This window comes from Cyphomyrmex costatus, unplaced genomic scaffold (genome assembly GCF_001594065.2).
Source record: "Cyphomyrmex costatus isolate MS0001 unplaced genomic scaffold, Ccosl1.0 scaffold159, whole genome shotgun sequence".
Lineage (NCBI taxonomy): Eukaryota > Metazoa > Arthropoda > Insecta > Hymenoptera > Formicidae > Cyphomyrmex > Cyphomyrmex costatus.
The window spans coordinates 92,279-117,982 of NW_017275598.1; the positions used below are offsets into that span (position 1 = coordinate 92,279).

Here is a 25,704-nt window from a genome sequence, read left to right on the forward strand (position 1 = left end):
TTTTAATACTCTACTATAAAATTGCAGAAATTTCAAATCCGTCCGCGAGAAATATCAGCATATTTTTTTTATTTAACGGCTCTATAATTTTAGTGATGTTTTATTTATAATTTCAACACTTTTATTTCTTTGTCTCTCGTGTCAAAAATTAAAATACTATAAATAAATATCAGAGATTAAAAAAAAAAAGATTTAAAGGAGAAAAAGTAAAGTAACTTGAGAAATGTAATTTAAAGTAATTAAAGAATCCAAAAGGATTTGTTTCAGAAGTTCACGCTATTGTAGTAATATATAAATGATGTTCTCTTAATCTGGAATTACTGGAATAAATTGCGTTCTACGCGATTACTCTGATTAAATGCGTGAACATACGCATCGTTTCTTTACTCACTCTTGTAAAATTGCAAGATGCGCCGGACACAGACGCAATTTGCTGTCGGCTTGGGAATGTTTGACGTCGTTAGAGCAGCAGCGTTTGCATTGGCGAAGGCAGTAAAAGTACGTAAAAAGACTTGGACAGAAGAGAGGAAAAACTCGCCGTAACGTGTTGTCATCGCGAATATTATAATTAATTCGTTTTTCTTCATCGGCATGGGAATTTGCGATTAATCAAGAGAATAAACAAAGTCGTCATTCACTTATATAAAGACAATCCTTCTACAGATCAAATTACATCTCACAGAACGTAACCTAAATCTGCCAGTAATAGAAATATTCTTTTAAAATAAAAAAATTTAATAATTCTAAATAAATAAATAAATACATATATAAATACGTATATAGTTAATCATTAAACCAGTTTTCTTGTATATATATATATATATTTTTTTTTTTTCATGTATTCCTGCAAATTATTTCCTTATCGCCAATATCATTCACACTTTCATCTACATTTCGAAAAAAATTTGTATACTCAGTCCGATGGCGCGACGACAGAAAATTATTGAACGATGTTGCGGAGAAACGAGAGTAATCGTCGTATACGAGTCGACGACGAGAGAGCAGAGCGCGTTCACTTTCCTGCTTCTGGCTGGGGCCAAAAGCGTTTCAGGCGTTCCACGAAGCAGCAACGCGAGAGCGGCCCGAGAGCGGTCCGAAAAACGACGAGTCCACGATCCGTGCGGTGCGTCATGCGTGAAAAGCTACGTGCGCGTCAGCCCGGAGGAACGTGCGTGCTGAGGAAATTTCTTCGACGACGCCGGTCGACACTGTAAAACGTTATCTTGCTCTTTCGAGAAAATCTTGGGAACTGATATCCTTTATACCGGCATATTGTACTTTAAATAAGAATGCTAATTTTTATACATATTCTCTAAAAAACTTCCCGAGTGAATTTCACTCCGAAGAGTGAAATCTCACTCTTAAAGAAAATTGAGCCACCCTGTTTTTAAAACTGGCTCAATTTTCGCTCTTTAGAGTGAAATTCCACTCCAAAGAATTTAGAGAATATAAAATACGAGTGACTTCTTTTTTTAGAAAAGTATTCTATTATATAATATATAAAAAAAGAGAGATTTAATTTATTAAAATTTTAGCGCGTATGTGAAACTCGTATGTGTTAGAAAATGTAAAATTAATTTAAATCGCGATTACCTCTCGCAACTAGCTGCAATTCGAAGGAGAATAAAACTTGCCTAAAATTAAGCCCGCTTTTATTTTTTTCAGGTACAGAGAAGAAATGTACACACGGGGGAAAAGAATACCGATCGTGGCGCCGATCAAGGTTAACCACGTGGATGAAGGGTGTAGTCATCGATCAGTGGCGTAGTCGGAGATATCTCGGGAACCGATAGACCGAACGATTATTCGAAGATAAACGAGAAAAAAAATTGGATATGACAGGACGAGAAACGGATCATCTTACTTTCTCGAAATTTCAACAATCCCGTATCGTTAAAACGATTCAACGGGGGACACCCCATACATCTCTCGTCTTGGGGTCGGTGAACATATGGGGTACTATAACCTTGAAGACATAGTTACCTTCTCCGTTGGTGGTAAGCGAGCCGGGAAGTGGCAGGGGCGTGCTGTTTCTGCACCGACGTTGATCCCCTTCGCTAGGCGCACGATCTGAAAATAAACGGGCAACCCCTTGAGAAGCTGCTTTCTTCACCGAGACTATTTCTTCCTCTCTTAATTCCTTTCCCCCTTTTCACTCACTCACTCTTTTTTTCGCTCTCGCACATGTTTCGCTTTATAGAATAAAGATAGAGAGAAACATAATCATCGTTGTACTCGAGCAGAGAAAAGGAAAAAAGCGAATATTATAAAAAAATGTGTGTATCGCTGATTGAGTTACATGACGTTAGTGCGATTTTACAATAAAAAGAAAGAACAATTTTGTTGAAATATTTAAAAATTTATACACGCAACTAGATACACGGATCTGAAAATAATTATGTCGGACTATCAAAGTAGTTACGTACAATTAAATATTTATTTAAATACTGCCAACATTTACTTACATCAAATAAGTATTTACTTAATAAAAAGAAATTATTATTAAATCAAATTGACTCAGTTTTTTGTACCAAATAAATATATCTTTATATGTATTTAATAAATATTTAGTTGGCATTATTCAAATAAATTTCGAGCAATGCGTCGCAAAAAATTTTGACATTTCAGCAAACCAGTCTGAACGTCCTATATAATTAGATATTTCAACAGTCCATTGAAATTATTTTGAAATCTGCGTCTAGCAAAATCTTTAGATACTTCAACAAAACCGTCTTTTCTGCGAACGTAAAAGCGTCGTTATTGAACAGCGGCGTTTGTTATCGCGTGAGGATCGAACGGCGAGAATTTTCCGAGACGGGTGAAGAATTTCACGACGCGTGCGTTGCATAAAAGGCTTATTGTCGGTAAACACCGGCAGCGAGGTTCCACGTAATTTCATATGACCGTACGTCCGCGCCTCATCCCGCGCGCGGTTAATCGACGTAATACCTAGTCTCGGATTTCTCCGCTTCAGCAGACGGAATAAACTCGATTCTCTCTCGACGCAGGTGCGCGCGCGAGAGATGCGTTCGCCTGCCGAGCTGCATCGTGCCAAACGGTAAAACGATTCGTCACCACCGCGCGTTCTATGCAGCGCGGCGAACGCACGCGGAGATGTAAATCCGATAGCAAAATAAATCTCCTTTCTTATTTACCGCCGAAGAAAGATAAACTGCACCGTGTGTGTCATTCGATACAACCTTTAGCGGCTGGATGTTAAAGCCCGACATTGGCGATCAATGGCGTTAATCGTTTGCAAGAATCCGCACGATCGATCGGAGAACGAGGACAATTAAGAGCGACAATTTCCGCGGGCCAGAAGAGACAGAAACGGCCAAGGTGGTATAATCGCCAGACGCGTGATTCATAATCCTCACAGAAATCTCTCTCTCTCTCTCTCTCTTTCTCTCTGTCCTTCTTTCTCTCTCACGTGGCGGTACAAAGGAGGTGACAGAATCGTCCAAAATAATTATTCGCTCGAGACGGTTAATTTATTTGCGCGCACCGTGACAAAAGTCTCGTATAACAAACAGAATGGCCAACTATATTTGCGATGAAACAATGCTAATCTGTTCTCGTAAAACGGCCTACGTTCGATTTTAATGTCTTTTAAAACTCGTTTTTTACATCTCGTAGTGATTTATCGGTCTCCTAAAATCTATGATTGTATTTTGAAAATCATTTTACTGAGCTCTTATACAAATCTACTTTATTTCGACAGAATTATACTAATGATACATCTAATTTAATCGTTGTATATTTTTAACTTTATTTAACGAAATAGATTTAACAAGATAAAGGCAATTGACAATTAAAAATAAAATATTTTTTTCAAGCTACAAGTATGGTTTATACATTATAAAAGACTTTAGACTCGACAAATATGCTAATAGTTTTAGGGATAGACCATAGAAGGCCAGGTCCATTCACTAAAGGAGAGGATGACGTCAGACCGACAAGTTGGACGAGAGGTCGCATTCCATTGGAATTCCAAAATCTCGTTTCTACAGGAGAAGCATTTCCTGCCACATCGCACCCTAAAACATTAGAGAAAGCGGCGAGGGCAAAAGCAAGGAATGGGACTTCAAGGATATCGTGAAGATAGAAGAGAGCCGTCTATTTTTAGGACGCAATTATTTAAAAATCCGCTGGCCTCGCCCCCATCGTTGCCGCGTCGCGTCGGGCGAATTTCGCAGGAGAATTCTCTCCTCCTTCTCTCCTCCTCTCTCTCTCTCTCTCTCTCTCTCTCTCTCTTTCACCAAATCCTTGTCCTGTTTCCCACGCGAGGGCTGTTACATAAATAGAAACCAAAACTCACTTGGCGTTTCCTGATAAAATTTTTTTCGCTCAACAAAAAATAATCTTAATGATAGAATATTTAATTATATATTATAACGTACTCTTAATTCTGATCAATAAAATATATCAGCAAAGAAATTTCTCGTCCAACTGGCGAGAAAAATCTCATGAATTATATTTATAATTATGAAGCTTTTAACAGAGAGGAAATGGTTCCAGATATAATAACCTCCACGAGCTCGTTGAACATAAATCACCGAGTGTGTTTCAGATTTTCCAAGTTTTTACGATTTTTTTTTCAGACTCGCGGCAACAACGCCATGCATGCAACGTGGCAAACAATCAGAGCACACGAGCGATTATCGGTGCAAATATTTATCCGACCGATAAGGAACAAATTGACATACGCGAACCTGGTTTATTATACTCGCTGTCGTCGGTCGACGTCCAATATACAACGCCGTTGCGCGTCCGGGTAAATACAATTTATTTACAAAGTATGGCCGGACGGGTGAGCTCGCTGCGCGATTTTGGCACGCGCGTCACTCCACAAAGGGAACGTAAATATAATTCCGCGAATTACGCGTGTCACCGTAAGCTGTTAAGTGCCGCGCGAATCTGTGAGATAGTGTCACCGCCGAGTTTGCAAAAATATATAGCCACGCGGAAGATTCGGCCGGCGGCGCCACCGCGCCCGCTCGCTCGGCTTCCAAGGTGAACGGATTCGTGAATTATGAGCTTTGGCTTGGGAAGAGTGTCACAAAAGAGGAAAACAAAGAAAGAGAAAACGACTGAGAAGATATCGACGTATCTTTCCTTTTTTCCGTTAAGTGCCCTACACACGCAGGTCTCGATTAGATTTGTGAATAGAGTGAAGTGACCCTAAAACGCTCTGTCTATTATCCTCGATCGTTTCTAAGACTGTAATGGCGAATTCGAGTGGACACATTGTAGGGTCTCCACACAATAAGGCGCCTTGGTGCACATTAATCTTTAGTTCAGGGAAACTACTACCGTAGTATGGCATTGTATTACGTTTTAAAGCAAAGAATATAATGAATTGTAACAAATTTTATATACTTTAATAAAAATAAGATTTTAAAAATAAACTTTCGTTCTCTAAAGATTAACGATTCTCTCACAAGATGAGAAAGTCACTATGATGGAACAGTGTTATATTTTGAGGCAAAGAATACAACGAAATAATGAATTACGACAAATTTTACTCAAGAAAGTCGTAAGATGAAAAATAGACTCCGCTCTCTAAAAATTGAAACCATCGTACAAATTGACATAAAAAAATGTGTGTTTAACATAAATATATATAAAAAGGGATTAAGCCACAAAGTCCTCAATGCACTTTATTGCGCTGCGTTAGGTGAAAACATGTATTTTATAAATATTTGCATTTCATTTTTACACCGAGATTAAACCCAATTTACAAGGATTTTAATATGCACCAGTGCCGCGAGTCCAGTCGAACTCGCTTTAAAACTCTGTCTGAAACTTTCACATAACTTTTCCTTTTCACGCCGGTGACACGTCCACCAAAACTTCCAAGTTTGCGGTACACGAATTTATCTCTTCACGCGACATCGCAACGCGGCGATCGTCCGTCGCCGAGCTGAATGTCGTGACATTGAGAGGCTGGATCGACGTCACGCATCATAATGCGCCGCGGCGCGGAGCGGCGCGGCGCACTCGCGCGATGCGTCTTCGCCGAGATACCGCAAAAGCTGCATCGAATTAGGGATCTCGCCGGCGGATCTTCAAAAGCGGTATCTCGTCGAGCTCCTCCGATCCGGAAATCGGTGTGCTCTCGCCGCACGGTGCTCTCGGTCGCAAACGCTGCCGGCGCGATCGGTATACGGCGAAGGAGGCACCGGAATGCGAGAGAGCCACTCCCGCTGGTCGCCGCGGCGACTCGTGTGGCGGTCAGACAAGAGCGGAGACGAGAGAGGAGAGCGAAAGGAGGATGGGAGAGAGAAAGAGGGAAAGGTTTCATCATAGTGTGTACGCCGGCTTCTCTAACCGCAATAGCCGATAACAGATTTCCCGACGAATCTACGATCGGCTTTTCGTACGATCGACGATAAATCACGATTGCTCGCGATAAATAATCATCATCGACATTCCATATTTCAACGCAAGTCAAGTTTTATCACGAAAAGAGGGAGTTTGCTCGGAAACGGAATATCAGGATATTATTACGATTTTCATTTGCCACGATCACTTCACATCCTTTATTGTAAAGTTCTTTATTTCAGATAGCTCTATTCTTTAGATTTATTCTTTTTTTTTCTCTCAAAATTTAATCTTGTCCTTTATTTTACGAATATTACGGATAATTTCTTTCTAATTAGTATTCCAATGTATGATGTATCAATGAGCGAATTTTTACTGAAACAATCGACGAAGCAAGGACAATATTTTATACTATATTAGCCCGCAAACAGAACAATAAGGTTACAATAACATCAAAATGAGTCGCGATTGATTGAGAAGTGTCTTTTAATAATCAAATTTACAGCTACTCTGACGTCATTTTGATGTTATGATGACTTGTGCTTTTCTAGAGAATTATCTCATACTGCGCAAGAAAATTTCAGAAATCAGTAAGTAGGCCTCTGAAAGAGAGTCATAAACTAGTTTTTTTTTGAAAATATTTAAGAATAAAGTCCTAAAATCTATCTCTCAGTTTCCCTAAGAAAATGTAGTCACCGTAGAGAAAAACTGCTTTAGAGAAAAAGACTGAATGAACGCGCGCCGGTAGGAGGCGAAAAAAGCCGCAATAATAAACGAGGAAGAGCAGAAAGAAGCTGAAGAATTGGTAGAGAGTGAGAAGGAGCAAAGTGCGTGCTTGAATTTGTTCTTTCGAGCGAAGCGGGCGGGACGGTGAAAGACAGAAGGAAAGATCGGGTGAGCGACAAAGCAAGAGACAGAGGAAGGGAGATGAAAAGAGAGGGAGAGAGAGAGAGAGAGAGAGAGAGAGAGAGAGAGAGAGAGAGAGAGAGAGAGAGAGAAGGAGAGAAGGGATGTATTCAAGGACGTCGTGGCGAGTAGGCAATAAGCGTTAAAGGCAGGCGACAGGCGCCCACCGCCTCCGCTCCCTGGGATCTCGTCGTCTTAGTCCGCTTAGTCAGTCCCATCGTCTGACCGGCGCTAAGAGAGAGGTCTTGTCTTATCTGTACCCTCCGTACCCTTAACCTCAACTGAGGATTAGCAAGCGGAAGTTTTACTCGAGCTGTATTCGTTCTTTCAAGGGGCTGCCGTACCAAAAGTCGCCGCTCTCTATTAACGAAACACAAGCTCGAACCGTGAAAAGTGACCACTTAGGGGATGGAGGATGTCCCTCCGATCTTTCCATCTTAATGTTTCGCCTCCCTCTCCACAATGACTTGTTTTGTCGGTAAAATAACAAAGCCCAGCCCATTTTAAAACCGGTTTATATCCACTACCGTGTTGTGCATACATACATTCTTTCAAGACAGGTGGACCGTTAGCGAATGCACTTAGCTGCACTTTCTACGATTTCTTGCAGCTTCTACGTTATCTTTTTTTTTTTTTTAAATACACGAACGTTAGATAGTACTCGGTTTATTTTCGACGACAGAGACGATCGGCAACCAAGAGAACGAAACACGACGTTAACGTAGCCATTATGGGACAAAGATTGAATCTAATCCAAGAGACGAATTGTGTGTGCAGGAGAGCAAAATTAAAAACGTAAGTCACACATAACACGCGACACGCGTTTGTCCTCGTGCGTTTGAAAGGGACTGCGCGGCGCGTGGTGTCCTTCGTCGTATTCGTTGAAATTTGCGCAACCGTAAAACTCTATGCCTGACACGGAGCGAGATAGCATTTGCGAAAATCAAGTATTATAGTTTCGTCGTAAGGATTCCCAATATCATGTCTAACACCAACAGTACACATATTTCCCAATAAAAATAATGATAATAAAGTTACGTCGGAAAAAGAGAGTTTGGTTACATCGATTGAAATAATTCTAATGACAATCAGAACATTTTCTGGTTGTATCTATTTATAATTCTAGCTGAAACAACTAGAATTCTGACTGATGTGATCACACAGAATTCTATAGTTCGCTCATTTTCAATTTTCTTCCATGCATGTATCACAAGATCCATCATTATAATTTAAATTTTATAGATGCGGTTCTTAGGTCTTACATAATGTTTTATAATAATTACTTTCAAAATCTGAATCAGCGAAATTCAAATAAAAAGAAGAAAGTTTTAGCATTATGTATAATTAAAATACCGACATTTGCACAATACATATTGAATTTATACGCAAAGTTAGTTAAGTATACAGATTCAACGCTCCGTTGATATTTTGGTTAAATTTCACTGATTATCAGTGATATAATTGGGATGACTATGTCAGTGATTAATCACTGATTCAGATTTAGAGAGTAGACAACGCGTATACGCGGAATTACGAATAAAATGTCCGATACGATCGTAGAAGGGAAGCGAGATTGCTCGGAGAAGGAACTTGAAGGTGATAGCTCGAGCAGATTCTGCCGCGTTCTTTTCCATTGGGTCACCCCTTTACTTTCATCCCACGACCGACGACGACGAGAGCGCGCGCATTCGCGGAATCTCCTCGCGAGTCACTGGTTCGCTCCGTTTCGCGTTAGGAATATCGCGTCGCGTCGCTTAAAGCAGCAACAAGTGGCGGACTTTTATCCGTCTCGCCGCCGGCCGCCGCCGCCTGCTTCGGCACGCAGCGCGGTGGCCCAGTTTCCGCGACGGGGCATAAATTCGCGCGGGCGCCCGTCGTCGCCCGAAAGACAGATTTACGACGGAGGCAGAGGCGAGTCGCCTTCTTCCGAGAAGAAACCGCTCCGCTCCCCACCCACGCCGCCAGGAAAAACGTACGCTTCCTCGCCCGCGCGCGTTTCTGCGTTCTATCATATCATATCGACGTGCACGCGCGCGTGAAAGGGCTGTCATTATTGATTCACGAGTTTATTTTATACGATTGACAAGAGCGGTAACGTTAGACACGAGCTTTCTAGTCATTCGCGCTGCTAGGCGAGCGCGAGTCGATTATAAATACGAATTCCATGTCATTTCAATCAGGACGCGCTTGAACTTAAGCGGTCTAATCAGAATTTTTTAATCGAAACGCAACACGAAACACAAAATGTATAAAAAACATTTATATTTCCTCTCTTTTATTCAGAATTTCTAAATATATTCCTTTTTATTTCTGGTTCTGCTCAAGTATGTAGAAATTTAGCTGGACATCGATCTAAAAATAAATTTATTCGTCTGAATATCAATATATTCTTACAGTATTACTTGTTTTAATGATCCAATGAAATTATTTTCAGATCAGTGTCTTACAACTTTTTGGAGACACTCTATATAACAAAACTGTTCTTTCCGTGTAGCGGAAATTTATAATCGCGACGCTAAACGTCATTCAGTAAAAAATAAAAAGAAATTTTAAATAAACAGAAATTAAAATGTAAACTGTAGATTTTGGTTCGTGTTAGCTACGATCTGATTGTATCACTCGAGCTGAAGTGCGTCAACCTCGATGAAAACGACGTGGAATTCGTATTTATAACACGCTCTGAGGATTTAATAATACCTTCGAGAACTCTCTGGACCTTCGGCAGGATCCTCCTTTATACTCGTATAAATGCGAGTCGCTTTGCAGTAAGTACGTACGATACGACACACGGTCCTCTCTCTATCGACAGGAGATATTGACCTCAGGCGGTATACACACAACACACCAAGCTCCCAGCGGTATTTCTCTCTCTCTCTCTCTCTCTCTCTCTCTCTCTCTCTTTCTCTCTCTCTCTCTACTATATATGTAAGTGCGTCCACTATATAATCTATACACACGCCTAACGTCATCGCGAACGTGCGGCTCTCCTCTAACTGCAGGCGCTATTATTTCGTCATATCAAGCTTGGCACACATATATCGTTAACATCGATGAGATAGACATTCATTCGCTACTATTTTAATAACGAGAGAAACGGTAAAAATATCCTATTCACCGACATCGATATTTTATTTTAATATACCATTGTCTTGTGTGTTATACACGGAAAGGACGGTTTTGCTGAGAGATCAGAAAATTCAGCTGATATAGATCTGAAAAATAATTTCGTTGGACCATCAAAATATCATCTTGTGTAGAACGCTGATTGTTAGAATGTTAAAAGTTATCGTTTTTTTCCGTATGGTATTTTAAAAGTGACTTTAAAAAGAATTATCGATGTAGGTATAAGGGAGGATTCAACAGGTCTGTCGTATTCTCGTAATCGCGCGATGCCCCCCTCCCCCCCTGCGAGAAGTTTCTCGACGAAAGGCGAATCTATCGATGACCGGTGCGGTCGATCTGTGTTGAGTACTCGCGCGTTCGCATCGATCCCGAGAGAACCAGTTTAGGTTCGACCGCGGAAGGAGAGAAGAGAGAAACGCACGGGAGACGATAGTCGAAACCAGATGAGGAAAGCGATGACGCGGGGAGGAGCGAGGATAAGACGTGGTTTGCAGAAAGTATTGTTTCAAGATCTATGCGCGAATTAAGAAGCAATTCTTTATGTCTATCAGCTATTCGATTCTACGATACACGATACTGTGCATTCCATAAATCAAAATTCACTCGAAGATGTATCAAGAGTATAATTTCGGAAAGTAAACGATGTGACTTTGATCCTTTTGCAAACAATTATTATGAATCTTTTAAAAAATAAAAATTATTTTTTAACACAGTTTTGCAAATAAAAGTATTTTGCTGCTAAATGTTAAAGGATGTCTCGCGTTTTCGCGTGCAAACGAGATTACTCAGCCTCCACCTGGTGGACCAGTATACTGACTAGCGGAAACATTGATCAACCGCTGAAACGACGATATCATGAAATCTATCGGCACATTGTGATCAACAAGATCGGCTTACAGCGCGTAGCCACGATCGTAAACGTATAGAAAGCGATAGATATTATATTGATTTTTCATTCAACTAACAATAAGTTCGTTTTATTCCCGCATCTAATACTGTATATTCTTAACTATCATAAACACACACATACGAAGTGTGTATATTTTCTTGATTTCTTGCAAAAAGCAAGAGCAGCTTCCATCCATGAGATACGTATTATCGTGCGCTTGGTTGAGAACCCTCGATGTGTGTGACTAGAATGCTATCGTAAACCAACCTCTACAAACGCTGCGCGTCTGTTCTTGCTCAACTCCATCTAATAAAATCGTCGGTTTTATTCGCGACGGGACGATCTATTTATCATTTCAGGAATCCACAGTGGTGTGCTGCCGTGAAAAGTGTGAGAACCTCTGTGTCGTACGACTGGAATGCCGTGTATTTGTCATCGTATAGATCTTCTTGGTATCTGTACTTTTTTTCGTGTTATTCGAGCTCTCTCGAGGCACAAAGAAAAATATAGATATCGATATATTATACGATTTTATTGTTCTCGTGCTCGACGAAAATTTATTAATAATATATTAATTATATTTGTGAGTGATGATGACGTTAAAAAGGAATTTCGTTTTAAATTGAAAAAGAGCTATAAATAAAAGTAGCGTAGCGTACATATCAGATAAAAGAGAATAATATTAGGTGAGAATAAAAATGTAAGCTGTCACGAACTCCTAATAAGTTCCGGCCTTACGTATTTAAATAGTAATTCATATTATACTGACAAAAAAAAAAATCAATTAAGAGAAATATGATAAATTTTCGGTCAAAGCGGAGTGCTCAAATGTGTATTTCAGAACATTTTAATTATCACACTTTATATATATAATTTCACTCTGAAATATTTGAGCACCAAGATCCGCTTTGATAAAAAAAAAATAGGTTCATTTCCTTAACGCCGGAGACAAAAAAATTAAGCAATCTCTTAATTGAATTGTTACGTACTGTTCGCGCAATCTCGAACGCACACAGAGATTAACCGACGCTGTACTCCGAAAGATGGGAACGCTGGCACTCGTAATCGTCCCGGATTATCCCCAACCTTGCTTTGGGCTAGGTCATGAGACACGACACGCGCGCTAGGAGAGACGAACCTCGCTGCTTGTACGGTAAACGTTTGCAAGCAATAAACATGAGTTATCGCCGGTATGGGAAGACAACGCACATATATAGACAAACACACGAATGTATACTGGCACTCGCACACATCCATTACAGACATTCCTGATTACGGCATCAAAGACGAAACACTCACCTTCGGGTCTCAGTCTGTCGGCGATAAGGCAATACGGGGGTGGTGGCGACTCTGAAATAGAAAATGATAATCGTTATATGGATACGACTGAGAACTAGATAAATAGATATATATGTATAGATATATAAGTATATAGACAATGCATCGTATATTTTATTAATAAATTCAATAAATTTTAATGTAAAATTTTAATATATATATATATAAAAAAAAATATTTTTCATTTTATAATACCTTTTAATGATATAATTTAGTTTAATACTTTTAACTGTAATTTATAGTGTACCTTTAATAGCATGTAATTAAGAAAGTAACTCGTTATTTCAATTATATAGATTAATTATTCATCTAAATAATTAATATTAATACTAAATAATAATAAAATTAATATTAACCCTCTGTGATCTAACTGTGTTATTTGAAGACTAAAGAATTTTCAATTTTGAATCATTTTGCCTCAAAATTCGAACATACAAAAAATAGTGAAAAATACTGAATAACTATTTTTACGGGTTATCTTCCTAAATTTCTTGGAATAAAAACATATTAAAATTTTCGAAATTTCTTGGAGTAAACTCTCATTCCAAAAAAGAGTGAAAGTTATCATTGTTTTTGAAAAAGCGAAATATATTTTCACTCTTCTCCAAAAATAACTGTATTTTCACACTCTTAGGTACATTTTCACAATATATAGTTATCTAAAGATAAAAGGTCACTAAAAAATTTATGAATGAATTTCATTAAAAAACCTCTTGGTAATTTTTAATCTTTAGGTAACCATATTGCGAAAACGGGCTGTAGAGTGAAATTTCATTCTAAGAAATTTAGAAAGTATATCAATAAGAAAATTTCTGTTAATTTCAGTCGGAGTCGCTGTGCTTATTGTTAATACATTTGCATTAATACATTCGCATCAATCGTGGAGCATTGAAAAACAGACTCAAGGCTCCAGTGATTTTTGATTAAATTAATGACATCGATGGCGACACGAAATATATTGTAACAAACGACAGGCGCCAGTTAGAGAAGTCCAAAAATGGTAAGTTCTATTATTAGTGTAGAGTGAAACCGGTATGTCATTTTTCGTCCTTTTACGTATCGCCCTGAAAGTAATAGAGGACAAACCGCGACGCGAATATCTCGAACGTCAAGGTAACCTGACGCTCTCCGTGTCTAAGAGAACGAAACCGCCTTCGCGTCACTCGAAGCCCACTAAGACTACGCGTGTAAGTAGTACGTGCATAACTGCAATCGACAAGCTTAAGTTGAACATTGCTATCAATTAATTTTATTTAAACATTTAATTTTTTAGAATAATTTTTACACAAATTAAAAAATTTTTTTTTTACATAATTTAAAAAATTTGTTTCACACTAAAAATATATACTACTACAAAAATTATTCCATGGAGAAAAAGTATTGTATGTTTTTTGATAAAAACAATTAGATGTTTTATTTATTTTATGACCGTTTTTATCAATCGTGTCATTAAAAATTCTGAGATATACAACTATAATAATATTACGTAATCGACAATTGAAATCATAAATTACGAAATCATTACAATCACATATCCGATATTGTATTTAGAATCGGCGTATCTAAAACAACATCCGGGCCACTTTTCGAGGAAAGTACACATTTGTCGACTAATGACTTAGTGCGCCGAAATTCCTAGATAATAAGTGCGTGGCGCGGCGTCGACGTGTAATGGCCGTCTGTCGCGCCTACACGCGGATCCTCTTCGCGGCTCGTTTCTCTCTTTATCATTCTCTCTCTCTCTCTCTCTCAATCATGCTCCGTTGAATCCCTCTCCAGAGTCGACCGGCCGCCGCGTCGCCGCCGAGCTTTAATAAAGCCGGCGCGGCATGTCACTCATCGACACACTTCAAACTCCGGACCAGAGTTGGCACGATTTGAATAACAAGATGGGAGCGCGATTTAAACGGCGATATTTCAGCCCCTAATTAAGGCACTTATAATAAACGCGCGGCGCTCCCGTGGCTGTTACGTAACTCGCGCCGCTGAGAGTCTCCCTCCAATCGAGACGCGCCTATTTCTAGGCCTGTTTATGCGATTGTCAGACGCGGGAGATAAATTTTATTACATTTATTATGAATCGATCGTCCTCGTTACCTATCTATCGATCTCGAGACAAAAATACCGCACGCGAACGATATAGAAAAATATAGTCTTCGAATAAAGAAAAAAAGATGCACGTGTCGTATATACATTCTTCAATAATTTCTAATAAATCGCGTCAAAAAAGATATAGCATAAAGTGGTACAATTTCATACATGGATGAACAATTCTTAATGAAATAAGATTTGAATCTTATTTTTGACGTTTAAATTTGATTTTTTCCTATTTGCTGGTTCTTTAAAACAAAATAAAAATTTATTAATGAAATAAAATTTATCAGATCTAAAAACATCGTTGGCAGTACCTTTCACATGATGAGTTACCAAACTTAAACCTTCAATTTGGATTAAAATCTTACTTCGTTTTTTAAAATAGTCCTACCTTATTCTTAGGTTTCAATTCTAACAATTGAGGCCTAAGGCTAAGGAAAAGGATAAAATAAATAGAACCGGGATTAAGATTAACAATAGTAGAACCGAGTTTAACCCGTTTCTCCATTCAATTTTAATCTTCAACTAACTGTTCATCTTTTTGTAATTCCAAGAACTAAAAAAAAGGTAAAGAATTAGTTGAACTGGAATTCAAGTTCTACTTGGTTAGAAACGGGCATTAGAGTCCCTAGAGACACAAGATGCGGTCCATTTAACGCTGAAAACGTTGATTTTTCGTTCACCAATCGAAAAATACTTTAAAGCATTTTCAGCGTAAACTGGATCGCATTCAGAGTCTGGCTATCGCCTTAGACCCCTTTTTTGATTGGCATGCATTCACAATGGCGTTACCAATCAAACTGTAGCATACATTCATACCAAACACACACGCCATTTTGTGTGCATGGCCAGCCAGATTCTCTCCAGGGACTCTGCTCTTACCCTGTACGAAAGTCGCCTCCTCGCGCTTTCGAGTATGAATGAATATCGGAGCGCGGGAGGAGAGGGAGCGGCGGAGAAAGTCACGCACGCACATTACGCGCCGAATCGCGCGGCGCGGTGATAAAAACCTGCGCCGCCGCAACGATTTGCGTAACGACGACACACAGCCGCCGTCGCCGACTGGCCGATGATAATCGATTCGCTGGCGTGAATGAATTATTAACTAGCTTGCCGCAGCAATGTGTGAACGAACGGCCACCGAACGCAGGAGAAAAAAAAAAAAGAAACAGATAAAGACGGCGGCGTTACGAAAACAAGGCGCCACCGCGGGAGCGATTTACGCGCGATAAAACGCCGCGATCCGACGCGAAAATTAACGTACGTTATCGACGGATCGCGCTGACAATGGTCGGCGTCCGGTGTCTGTTTGCGAGCCAGCGAGGTTGCGCGTAAATTGAGCCGACGGGAAAAATAGGCGAGCGCCGCCGGCGCGATCGCCGCTCGCCGTACACGCGTCATTGCATATTGAATACGCGCGTTATTTCGAGCGATGTGGGCTAAATAACGCATGCGTCACGGTATACTAAAATAAACGTGTATACAATGAAAAAAGTGTACTAAATTTTGAACGAACGCTTATCTGAGCGGTTCGAAGTAAATATTTATTTTTGGCACAAGAACCATCAATTTCATTTAATTATCACTTTATTGCATAAATATTTATTTACTGTAAGTAAATGTTTACTCCGTTATTCTATTCTATTAAAGAATATATGCGTATTAAGATTTAGTAAACTTTTTCCAATGCACATAAAAAAATATGTAAAATCGGTAAAAAAGATGGCATATGTATTACGACGCAATTTCTTTTGATATGTTTGAAATTATAACACCCTAAAATTCGATAGTTCTGATTATTTCTTGAATAATATCGAGTGTTTTTTTTTTTACAAGACACTGTAGAATTTTGATTTATATAATATATACGGCATGGAAACGCGATAATCGTCGCGAATACCAACGTGTGGAGACCCGAGCGGAACATCATTTCAGTGCGTGGTCAGTCTTTGTTTTAAACAACGGACTCTAAAGTGCCTTCGGAATTCTTCGCGATGCGCAGCGAGAGAGAACTCGAATTCCTAGGAAACCTATTCCCGATCCGTCGAACCACTAACACGCGCGTCCTAGAGATTGAGAATATAATAAACACATCGGTACCAGCCAAGATTCCGGACGCCTTCGTTGTCCCCAATTCCGATGATTCTCAAAAATTTCAACGATCGAAGGTCAGTATTGCAAGCAGCAGATGTATTTATACTATTTGCCCCAGAAAATGTGCAATAAATTATGGTACCATACACTCTGATATTAAAGCGATTATGCATAAAGATCGAGTTCTAATCATTTTGTCAGCAAATGTCGAGGAAAATTACAAACGCTTGAAAATTATGTTAAATTCTTATACGAGAATTCACCACTGATAATGCCTGTTCTACAATAAAGTCGTAAGAAATTAGCCAATCATGATCGCGATTATTCTCTTCGTATTCAACTATGATTGGCCAACTTCTTACGGCTTACGACTTACGAATCCATTGTAAGAAACAAGCTGGAGAGATCTCATTTTCCAATGGCACCGTTAAGAGAAGAAGCAGCTAAGGACGAAACAATTAATTTCATTTCGCATGGGAGATCTATTCATTACCAGGGACTTTTACACACTATATAGCCAATATAATAAGCCTGAGAGGAATTAGGGAAAGAATCAGTCGGCGTGATTGTTCGACCGCACAACGCGACCCAAGTCGTCGTCGGGGGTCGGGTACTCGTCGTTTGCCTGCTCGTTCGCCTGCTTGCCTGCCTGCTTTCGTGGAGTTCGACTCAGTTCGGTCAGCTCCTCGGCTAATGCCGGCTGGCCTCGACAATTAGCTGGCGCCAGCAATGACACGCAGCGGCGCCGGGCTGCGGTCCCCTCTCTCTTCGCGGCCGTCGCGTCCCACCTCGTGCCCCCCTCCGGTCCCGCCGCGCCGCGCCGCGACGGACGGTGCGCCCCTCGCCGACGCTTGCCCATCCTCAACCGCACATGCTCGACGGCGCCCCGTCCTCAGAGTCTGCCATCCGTTCCTTTCTCCCCGCCGTCTCTCTCTCTCGCCCCGCTCTTTCCTCGTCAGTTTGTCCGTTCATCCCGTCGCGTCTGTTCGCGCCCTCTTTCTCTCTCTCCACCGCCGTCGTCGTCGCCGCCGCCGCCGCCGCCGCCACCGTCTTGCCGGTCGACCAACCCTTCCCACTCTCGCGTCACCGTCTTTCCGCCAGCCGCGCGACTGACTCGCCCAATATACATATATACGTTTTTATTTTTAGATTCATTTCCTTCTGGTCATAACTTTGATTGTGTAGTTATTGGTAAATGCCGCCGTTCTCTCGCTCTTTAATTCTCATCCGTATATAATACGCGCAGGTCCTACCTACATTCGCTCGATTTCCTCCTTTTCTCTCCGCATCTCGAGTCTTTCCTTCGCCCCTTCTCCCCGCGTCAGCGCAGCGGCGAGAATCCGATCTGTCTTTCCGAAGAGCGCGGGGTGTCTCCGCGGAGCTGACTATTTCGTCGTTACGCGGCCGCTTCTCGTTCGCTTTCTCCCGCCCCTCTCTCTCTCTCTCTCTCTCTCTCTCTCTTTTCCCAAATGTGCCGGCTTCCTCGGACGACGTGCATATGCGGCCGCAGCCACGCGCTATTATTAGCCGTGGAAACCTCAGCATGGAATTCGAAGGATCCGTTTATTTTCTTCGGCGTCGCGCGCCGTTAATTACGAAACACGGTCGCGATTTTATCTCGCGCACCTTCGCGATCTTTTTTCTGCGGAGGTGTCGCCGGCGGATCGGTCGCGCCTATTCGATACGATTTTCCAGCCATAAACGCTCGATATTATCGATAAAACGTGCTTGTGGCGCGCTCGACTGTAACGAATCGTCGTCACGATTAGGCCACCGGCGCCGGTGGGCACTCGCGTGAATGGTCACGTTCACGGGCGTCGTGTTTACGTAGAAAAAGCCGCACTTTTCTCAGCAATCTCGTACGGAATATCGCGTCTTTAGTCTTTCAAACGATTAGAGAGTGTCGATATTATAGGCACTCGTCTCGCCGATTTTTATAACTTTGCCGAACGAGCGACCGATGTGATTCGCAGCCGATGACTCTCGATCGAACACTCGCTCATTTCATCTGTCATCACTAATACTCATTTCTACCAATCTCAGGTTAAATTACTCTTTTTCTCATTCCTAGAACTAGAACAAGATAAAAAGTAGGCAAGTAAGATTAAAATTCCTGATTTTTTTCTAATTCTTAGAAAGAGAAGAATAAAAGGCGAAATAAAAAGTTAGTTAAACTATAAGTCGAAGTTAATCTAATACATTGGCAGAAATGGACACGAGTGTACTGTCCAACAAAATTATAATCTGTATGCGTTGCAGCAAATATCTTTCAGCAAAATTAGGTCTGCTTAAACGTTGTTTACACTTTTTGCCCTCAGCATTTTCGTTTTCTCTTTTCCAACGCTCACGCAAATATACGTCTATCTCATTTTTAGCAACGCGAACAGACCTGTTGTTCTTTCCGTGCACATTTTGTACGTCATTTTAAGGGACTTTTGTTGAAATGTCCAGACTCTCTGCATTCTAAACACTAATCGTGCGATGATACTGCACGACTGCGTTCAACAGGCTCAACAGTTGTAGCTCGCTGATATTCTTCTAGATTATCCAATCATCAGGCTTCCATAGCTAGAAAAATACGTTAATAATGGCGAATGCTCGCTCTCGATTGTTGAGTCCGCTGAACGAAGCTCATGATAGAAGGGAGCGTCTTCGCGTCGTGGATTCGATGACGTTATTAGCTGGTATTTATTTATCGACTCACGTGGCATATTCTCCTTCCTATCTGATTATGAGAAATATTAAATACGTTCTCGAGGCGTGGTTCTCGCCGCCGCCTAACGCTCGTTAATTCCATACGATTAAACTTGTTGTTATAGAATATTTATTATATAAAGTTTTCTATTTATAATCCGGGGCGTGTGCCGTCTGATGCCCGAGTACGAGTGCATACGTACGATGTGTCCAAGAGAAGCGCGATGTAAAATTAAACTAAAAAAAATATAATTTCGCGGTATTGGATAACTTTCGATATTGTATAACTTTTTTCCATTTAAACGAGTTTTAACGATCTTCTGGACTTCCTGCAATAAGTCATTACCTTCAAATTTATGTTCAAAACTTAAAGGGTATATTCTCAAACATTTTTTTCTAGCAATTTACAAAATACGTTCCAATTACCGAAGAATTGAGTTTAATGAGCTTTCTATAATAAGTTATTATAAGCTTTTAGTTTTAAGCTATAAAACCTAACCAATCACAGTCGAATATGAAAAGAATAGAATCAAATTCGATTTCTTATGACTCAAGACTCAGGCAATAAATTATTATCATACAAAGTCCAATTCTTTAGCAAATATTCGAATATATTTTGTAAATTGTAGCGGAAAGATGCTTGAGAATATATATCCTTTAAATTTTTTATGTAAATTTATACATTTGAAATATATTCACAAACCAATTATCCCTCTTTTAAATTTTATATCATTCCGATCGACACGTTTTAAGATAACTTTCTTTCATCGAAACTCGACGTACTTATTGAAACACCGTATCGCCACGGTTCGCACGATCGAATTCGCTCGGCTTGGTGGCGGCGACGGGTTAAACGATCGTCGGGGTTACGTAAAGGCGCATTTTGCTGGCGCCTGCTCGTTTCGCTTCCACTCTCGTTCCCTCCCGCTTTATAGGACGCGACGCTTTTTTGCGGACGAAGTCACGTCGCCGAACAAGGCAGGCGACAGACCCGAGATAGGCAGGCCGGTGTGTGTGTATGTGTGCCACAAGGTCCATAATAAATTCCACATTTTCTTTAAACATGACGAATATCACGGCGTAAACAGTAAAGACGTGTGTCACAGACTTAGGCACAGTTATTATCTATTTATAAAGACATCATTCCAAAAGGTGTCTTTGAAGAAACTTCAAAGACCGACATTTAAGTTAAATATGTAAAGTGCACGTATCATTATATTACGAAACAATAAAAGATAACGAAAATCGGTAATTATTGGAAACATCGTTAAAATATTTTTTTAAATGATAATGTTTGTATTTGCGATATTTTCTTCGTTAAGTTTCCTCAACAATACACGAGCTTGTACAGTTTACCGATGACTCATTGTCAGTGTTGGTTTCTCATTTTCCCATCATCCGTCAGATATTGATGAATCCTTTTTTGAACACGTCCGTCTCGTTTCTTTGTATCTTACAGAAAAACTCTTGACAGGTATGACAAATTTGGATTTTGTGGGAAAGCTATGGTAAATAAACTCAAAATAATCTTTCGGCTTGACCATTTTTAACTGTTGGAAAGTTGAGGCGGCGATGTTATGAGGTTATAAGATTGACATAAACTCTGACAAAAAAAAAAAAGATTGATGTTTGTCATCGGGTTTGAATATCTACTTGTCAATAGTTTAGTATTTGAAAAATGAATGTTTTTTTAAAGAGTATCCGGAAAAGAGAACGTATGGAAAGAATACACAGTTTTGCTAAAGCACTCAGAAACTGAATACGCACATAGATCTGAAAATAATTTTTATTAAATTATCAATAATTAAATTAATTATTAGAAATCAATTATTAAAATTTTTTTTTCAGCATTACATATTACTTGTATATTACATTATGCATGAGTTTTCTACATAATTATTTTAGTAATCTAAAATTATGTTCAGATCTGTATTTAGTTAAATTTCTAATTATTTCAACAAAATCGTTTTTTATGTATATATATTTCGATATTTTAAACTAAATTATTTTTCTTAATCGAAGAAAATACTGTAATTTAATTTTATAATATAAAAGTTGATATTAACAAATATTCCTAAGAAAGCAGAAATATTATGAACAGTCTACAATAAAAAGATTCAAGAACATTAACAATGAGTTGCATCAAATTAAGAAAATCACAAATAATTTACATATCTTCTAAAGTTCTGTTATATTAGCATTGAAAATGATCCGATCGTTGTCTGTATTTCTTTTAATTTGTGATGTTTGTGTATTAAACGTTATCTACAAATTTTTGACTCTTTTGCCTTTTCTTATTGTATTTATATAATTGTTAGCATTTTATATTGTAAAAATTCACTATCGATAAGCGCCAATCTTGGGAAGTTTTATCCCGTGATTTTACGACATTTTTTATCTGTCATAGAAGTAACAGGTGTTTCTATTTCTCGTTCACCTGTTCGGCTTTCTCGCGCGCGGCGATGAAAAACTGTTAGCACTACGGTCCTCTCCCGTACGTATTGCCTATATTTGTCTACATTTTGAATGTAAGCAGGTAGACATCGGTCTACCGTTAATAAATTCTGTTTTACATTGGCTTGAGCCTTTAAGCTCGTTAGCATCGAGCAGGTCCGAGCAGGTGACGATTAGCGCTCGGTTTGCGGCCTAGTGTTATAATGTAGACAGTTGTACGTTACGACGTTAAATTATTCCGCCGTCGTCGTTTAGACACCACCGGCGGCGACGACTAGACACGTCTGATAAACGTTAAACGATACTGCGCGAAAAGTCCCCGAAAAATAAAAAAAAACGTATAGTGCTAATGCGACTCCGATTCTTTGCATGTATTTTCCATAAATGTAGTTTCACATTCAATTGATTGATCAGACATTTAGCATAATTAAAATTTACAATACGTTGTTTTATACTTATTTTAAAATAATATCGCTCTCTACGTCAATTTTAGTTAAATCTATATAAGAAATTATTTTTTAAAAGTAAAAATGTTACTGTTAATTCGATAGTGATAAACCACTGGCAGGCAAGTTGTAGGGTATAACGTTTTGAGAGTTGAGATATATTATTGATGAATTAATTACATAACTCGTACTTTTCGGAAATTCTGGTCGGTTCGATTTATAATTGCATAAAATTTACTAGAATTCTAACGCATATTAGTTAACATTTTTAAAGTCCTGTACGCGGGAATTCGGTTCGAATCGACTTGCTTTCTCTCTGTAAAACCTACACGTTGGAAGCAAAGACGTTTTTCGCTTACCGGGTCTGCAGAGTCGACTCCAGTGATAAGGGTTGCAGCATATGTATACGGGATCTTTAGCGGAATGACATATAGGTAGTCTCTTGAGCTCCGAGGAGTGCTCGAGATCCGGCCACCGCCAGATCTGGCAGCAGAGCAGGTGCGGGTCGCACGGGGCGCCGGGGCTCCTCTCGACCGCTGATCCTCTCATCGGTACGACGGCACCGCTGCTACCGTTTCTCGCCGATCTCATCGGCGACGCGGACGAGGAATCCTCCGACGCGGAGCAGCAGCTCTCCTGGTCGTCCTCGACGGAGGACGAGCGATGATGCCTGCTGGAGCGGTGGTGTCGATACTGACGATAACGGCGCTGATGAAAATGACGGGTATGATGACGATGTAGCCTGCTGCCGTGATATTGCTGTTGCTGCTGCTGCTGCTGCTCGTGCTGCTGATCGTAGGGATAGTCCTCGACCTGACGCGGCACGAGAACGCACGAGCTTAGGTCGGCGCCGTAGCTCTCGACGGCGGTCAGCAGCATCTCCAGTTGATTCTCCTTGAGCGACTTGAGGAGTTCCTTGCACCTCAGCAACCGACCGGGATCCTGCTGCTGCTGTTGTTGCTGCTGCTGCTGCTGCTCATCGTCATCCTGACTGGTGTCGCCGCCGCAACAGCCCTGATGCAGCCTACTGGCCGCGGTGTTGCGTCCCCCGTAAACCACCGCCCCACCTCCTCCTGCCCCCGCGCCGGTCCCCGACAACGTTGGTCCTGTAACTCTACTGCTCACTTGTCGGCTCGTCGTCGTCGTCGTCGTCGCTTTGTTGTTGTTACTGCCCGTGTTGTCGTAGCCGGCGGCGGCGCCGCTCGCGTTGCTGCTGCTCGTGCGATGAAACGTACGTGACGATGAATCCTCTTGAGCTTCACACTCGGTTTCATGCTCCCCACGGACCTTGGCCTTTAGCAGACGTCTAGTGAGCACCGTCCGTTTGCTCCAGAACATCAACATGAAACAGGATTTGCGGTACGCGCATTTGGTGGCCAGTCCTTTTCAACGTAGCCGCCGTAGGAAAACAATAGGAGACTCCAACAACGGCTGGGGGGACTGGATCACACACACACTCACACACTTTGCGCTCGGTCGCGGACGACCTTCCTCTTCGAGTACCCACCTCCACGAGGTCTCCTTCCTCTTCTTCTTCTTCTTCTTCTTCTTTCTTCCCTTCAGCGAGCATCAAATACGCACTGTCAACGGAAAACACCTTTCCGGCGCACTCGAAAAAATCACAGACGACGGAGCCCTCACATACACACACATACACAACACAGTCGCGACGTTCGCGTGTATACTTATTTGTGCCCGCGAGCGCGCGCGTATCTCGCGCGCACTTTGGATCACGGTCCCGAAATAGGGTGACAGTCCAAACGGTGGAGCTCCGATTCCCTCTCTCTCTCTGATCGGCTGGCGTGTGCGTTTCTCACACCGGTGATATTTCCGACTTCCAACGAGCGACGACGAGGAACGGTCCACCTTCTCCTCCGAATAAGTGTTTTTTTTTTTTTTTTTGGTCGTGTAAACGAGTTCGGGTCCAACAGCACCGCCGGCTGACCTTGAACTCTCATTTACCTCTCGTCCTCCTCTCTTTCTCGTAGCTCGCGTACTCCAAAACGGACCCCACCTCCTCACGTGTCCTCGCTCTGATGATCGTCGACGACGGACATCTCGCGGTATCCTCGCGGGCAATCTGCACGACGGCCGTTTGCGCGAGTCACTGTCGGCATCGCGGACACCACGGTGAAAACGTCGTCGTCGTGTCCGACGACGTTAGAAAACGCACCCCGCGGCACGCACGTACGCGTGTACGCACGCACACAACACCCGGGCGAAGCTTACACCACCGACGGACGTGCGAGCGAGCGAGCGAGCGAGCGAGCGCGCGCTGCTGCTGCTACTACTGATAGATGGTCGTATACGCTTCTTATCCGTCACATACAGGCGACAGACACACAGAGGAGAAAGAAGAGACCGGAGGCGAGGAAGGGAGGGAGAAAAGGCGATGTGTGGTGAGAAGACGGAGAGAAGGAAGGGCGGGCTGCGGGGGGGGGGGGGGAGAGAGGGTGAGCACGAAACGAATCGGTCGGCGCACGCACGACACCCGGCCTTTACTTTCCTCGGCCGTCGCGTATCGAGGGCGACGCGGTGCCTTAACCTCGCGACCCGACACACCAACGGGTTAAGTTTTACGTGTGTAGGTGTGTATACGTATGCACTTTACGAGAGAGAGAGACGGTAATGCCGCGCGGTGTATATATCCCGGCGACGTCGCGTCGCGAGAAAAAAAAGAGCCTCTTCAGGAGGTGCTGGCCGCCGCGACTCTCGCCAGCTGTTGACAACGCAGCAGCAGCAGCGGCGACGACGACGACGACGACGTTGTCGTCGAGCGGCAGGAGGAGTCCGATTTCGACGATGCCCGCGGCCGCAAGGAAACGCGATAACGTCGTACCCGGCGAGCCGGCGCTCGTGCCGTCGCCAATACCGGCACCACCACCGCGTCGGCGGCACCACGTAGCGACGACGATGACGACGACGACCGTCGCTGCTGCCACCACCACCACCACCGTCGCCGCGGCGACACTCTTCTAACAACCTCAGACTCGTGACCGTCGCTCCGTCGATCACTCCCCGTCATCCGTGCGCGCGTATCACCGAGTGACATTTTCCGCTCGCATCGTCCGTCCTTCCTCTCTCTCTTCTTCTTCTTCTATCTCTTCGTTTCCACGCGCTGTGCTCTTTCACCGTGACACGACGCCGCGACGACGGCACCAGACATCCATCGCCGTCCACTATTCCTCGCTCGAGCTCGACGAGGGAGGGACGCGCACTGTTACATTCTCGAAATCACTGCGGGCCCCCGCGGGATAGAGCGCGGGCAACACTCGCGGTTTAAAGCACGACTGCAGCGAGCGCGAACGACGGAACGGGCCGAGGGGGGGGGGGGGGGAAAGA

The 25,704-nt window shown here is 41.8% G+C and overlaps 1 protein-coding gene across 1 annotated transcript; it reads right to left on the bottom strand.

Annotated features, from left to right (window-relative positions):
• Positions 1-1,903: 1,903 nt before the first annotated feature.
• Positions 1,904-24,660, bottom strand: LOC108771467 (myb-like protein Q). The gene is made up of 3 exons (XM_018536772.1): positions 22,722-24,660; positions 12,542-12,592; positions 1,904-2,070 (listed from the first exon to the last, which is right to left on the bottom strand). The coding sequence occupies exons 1-3, from the start codon at positions 23,704-23,706 to the stop codon at positions 1,904-1,906; spliced, it is 1,203 nt and encodes a 400-aa protein (XP_018392274.1). The 5' UTR covers positions 23,707-24,660.
• Between the last annotated feature and the right edge of the window lie 1,044 nt (positions 24,661-25,704).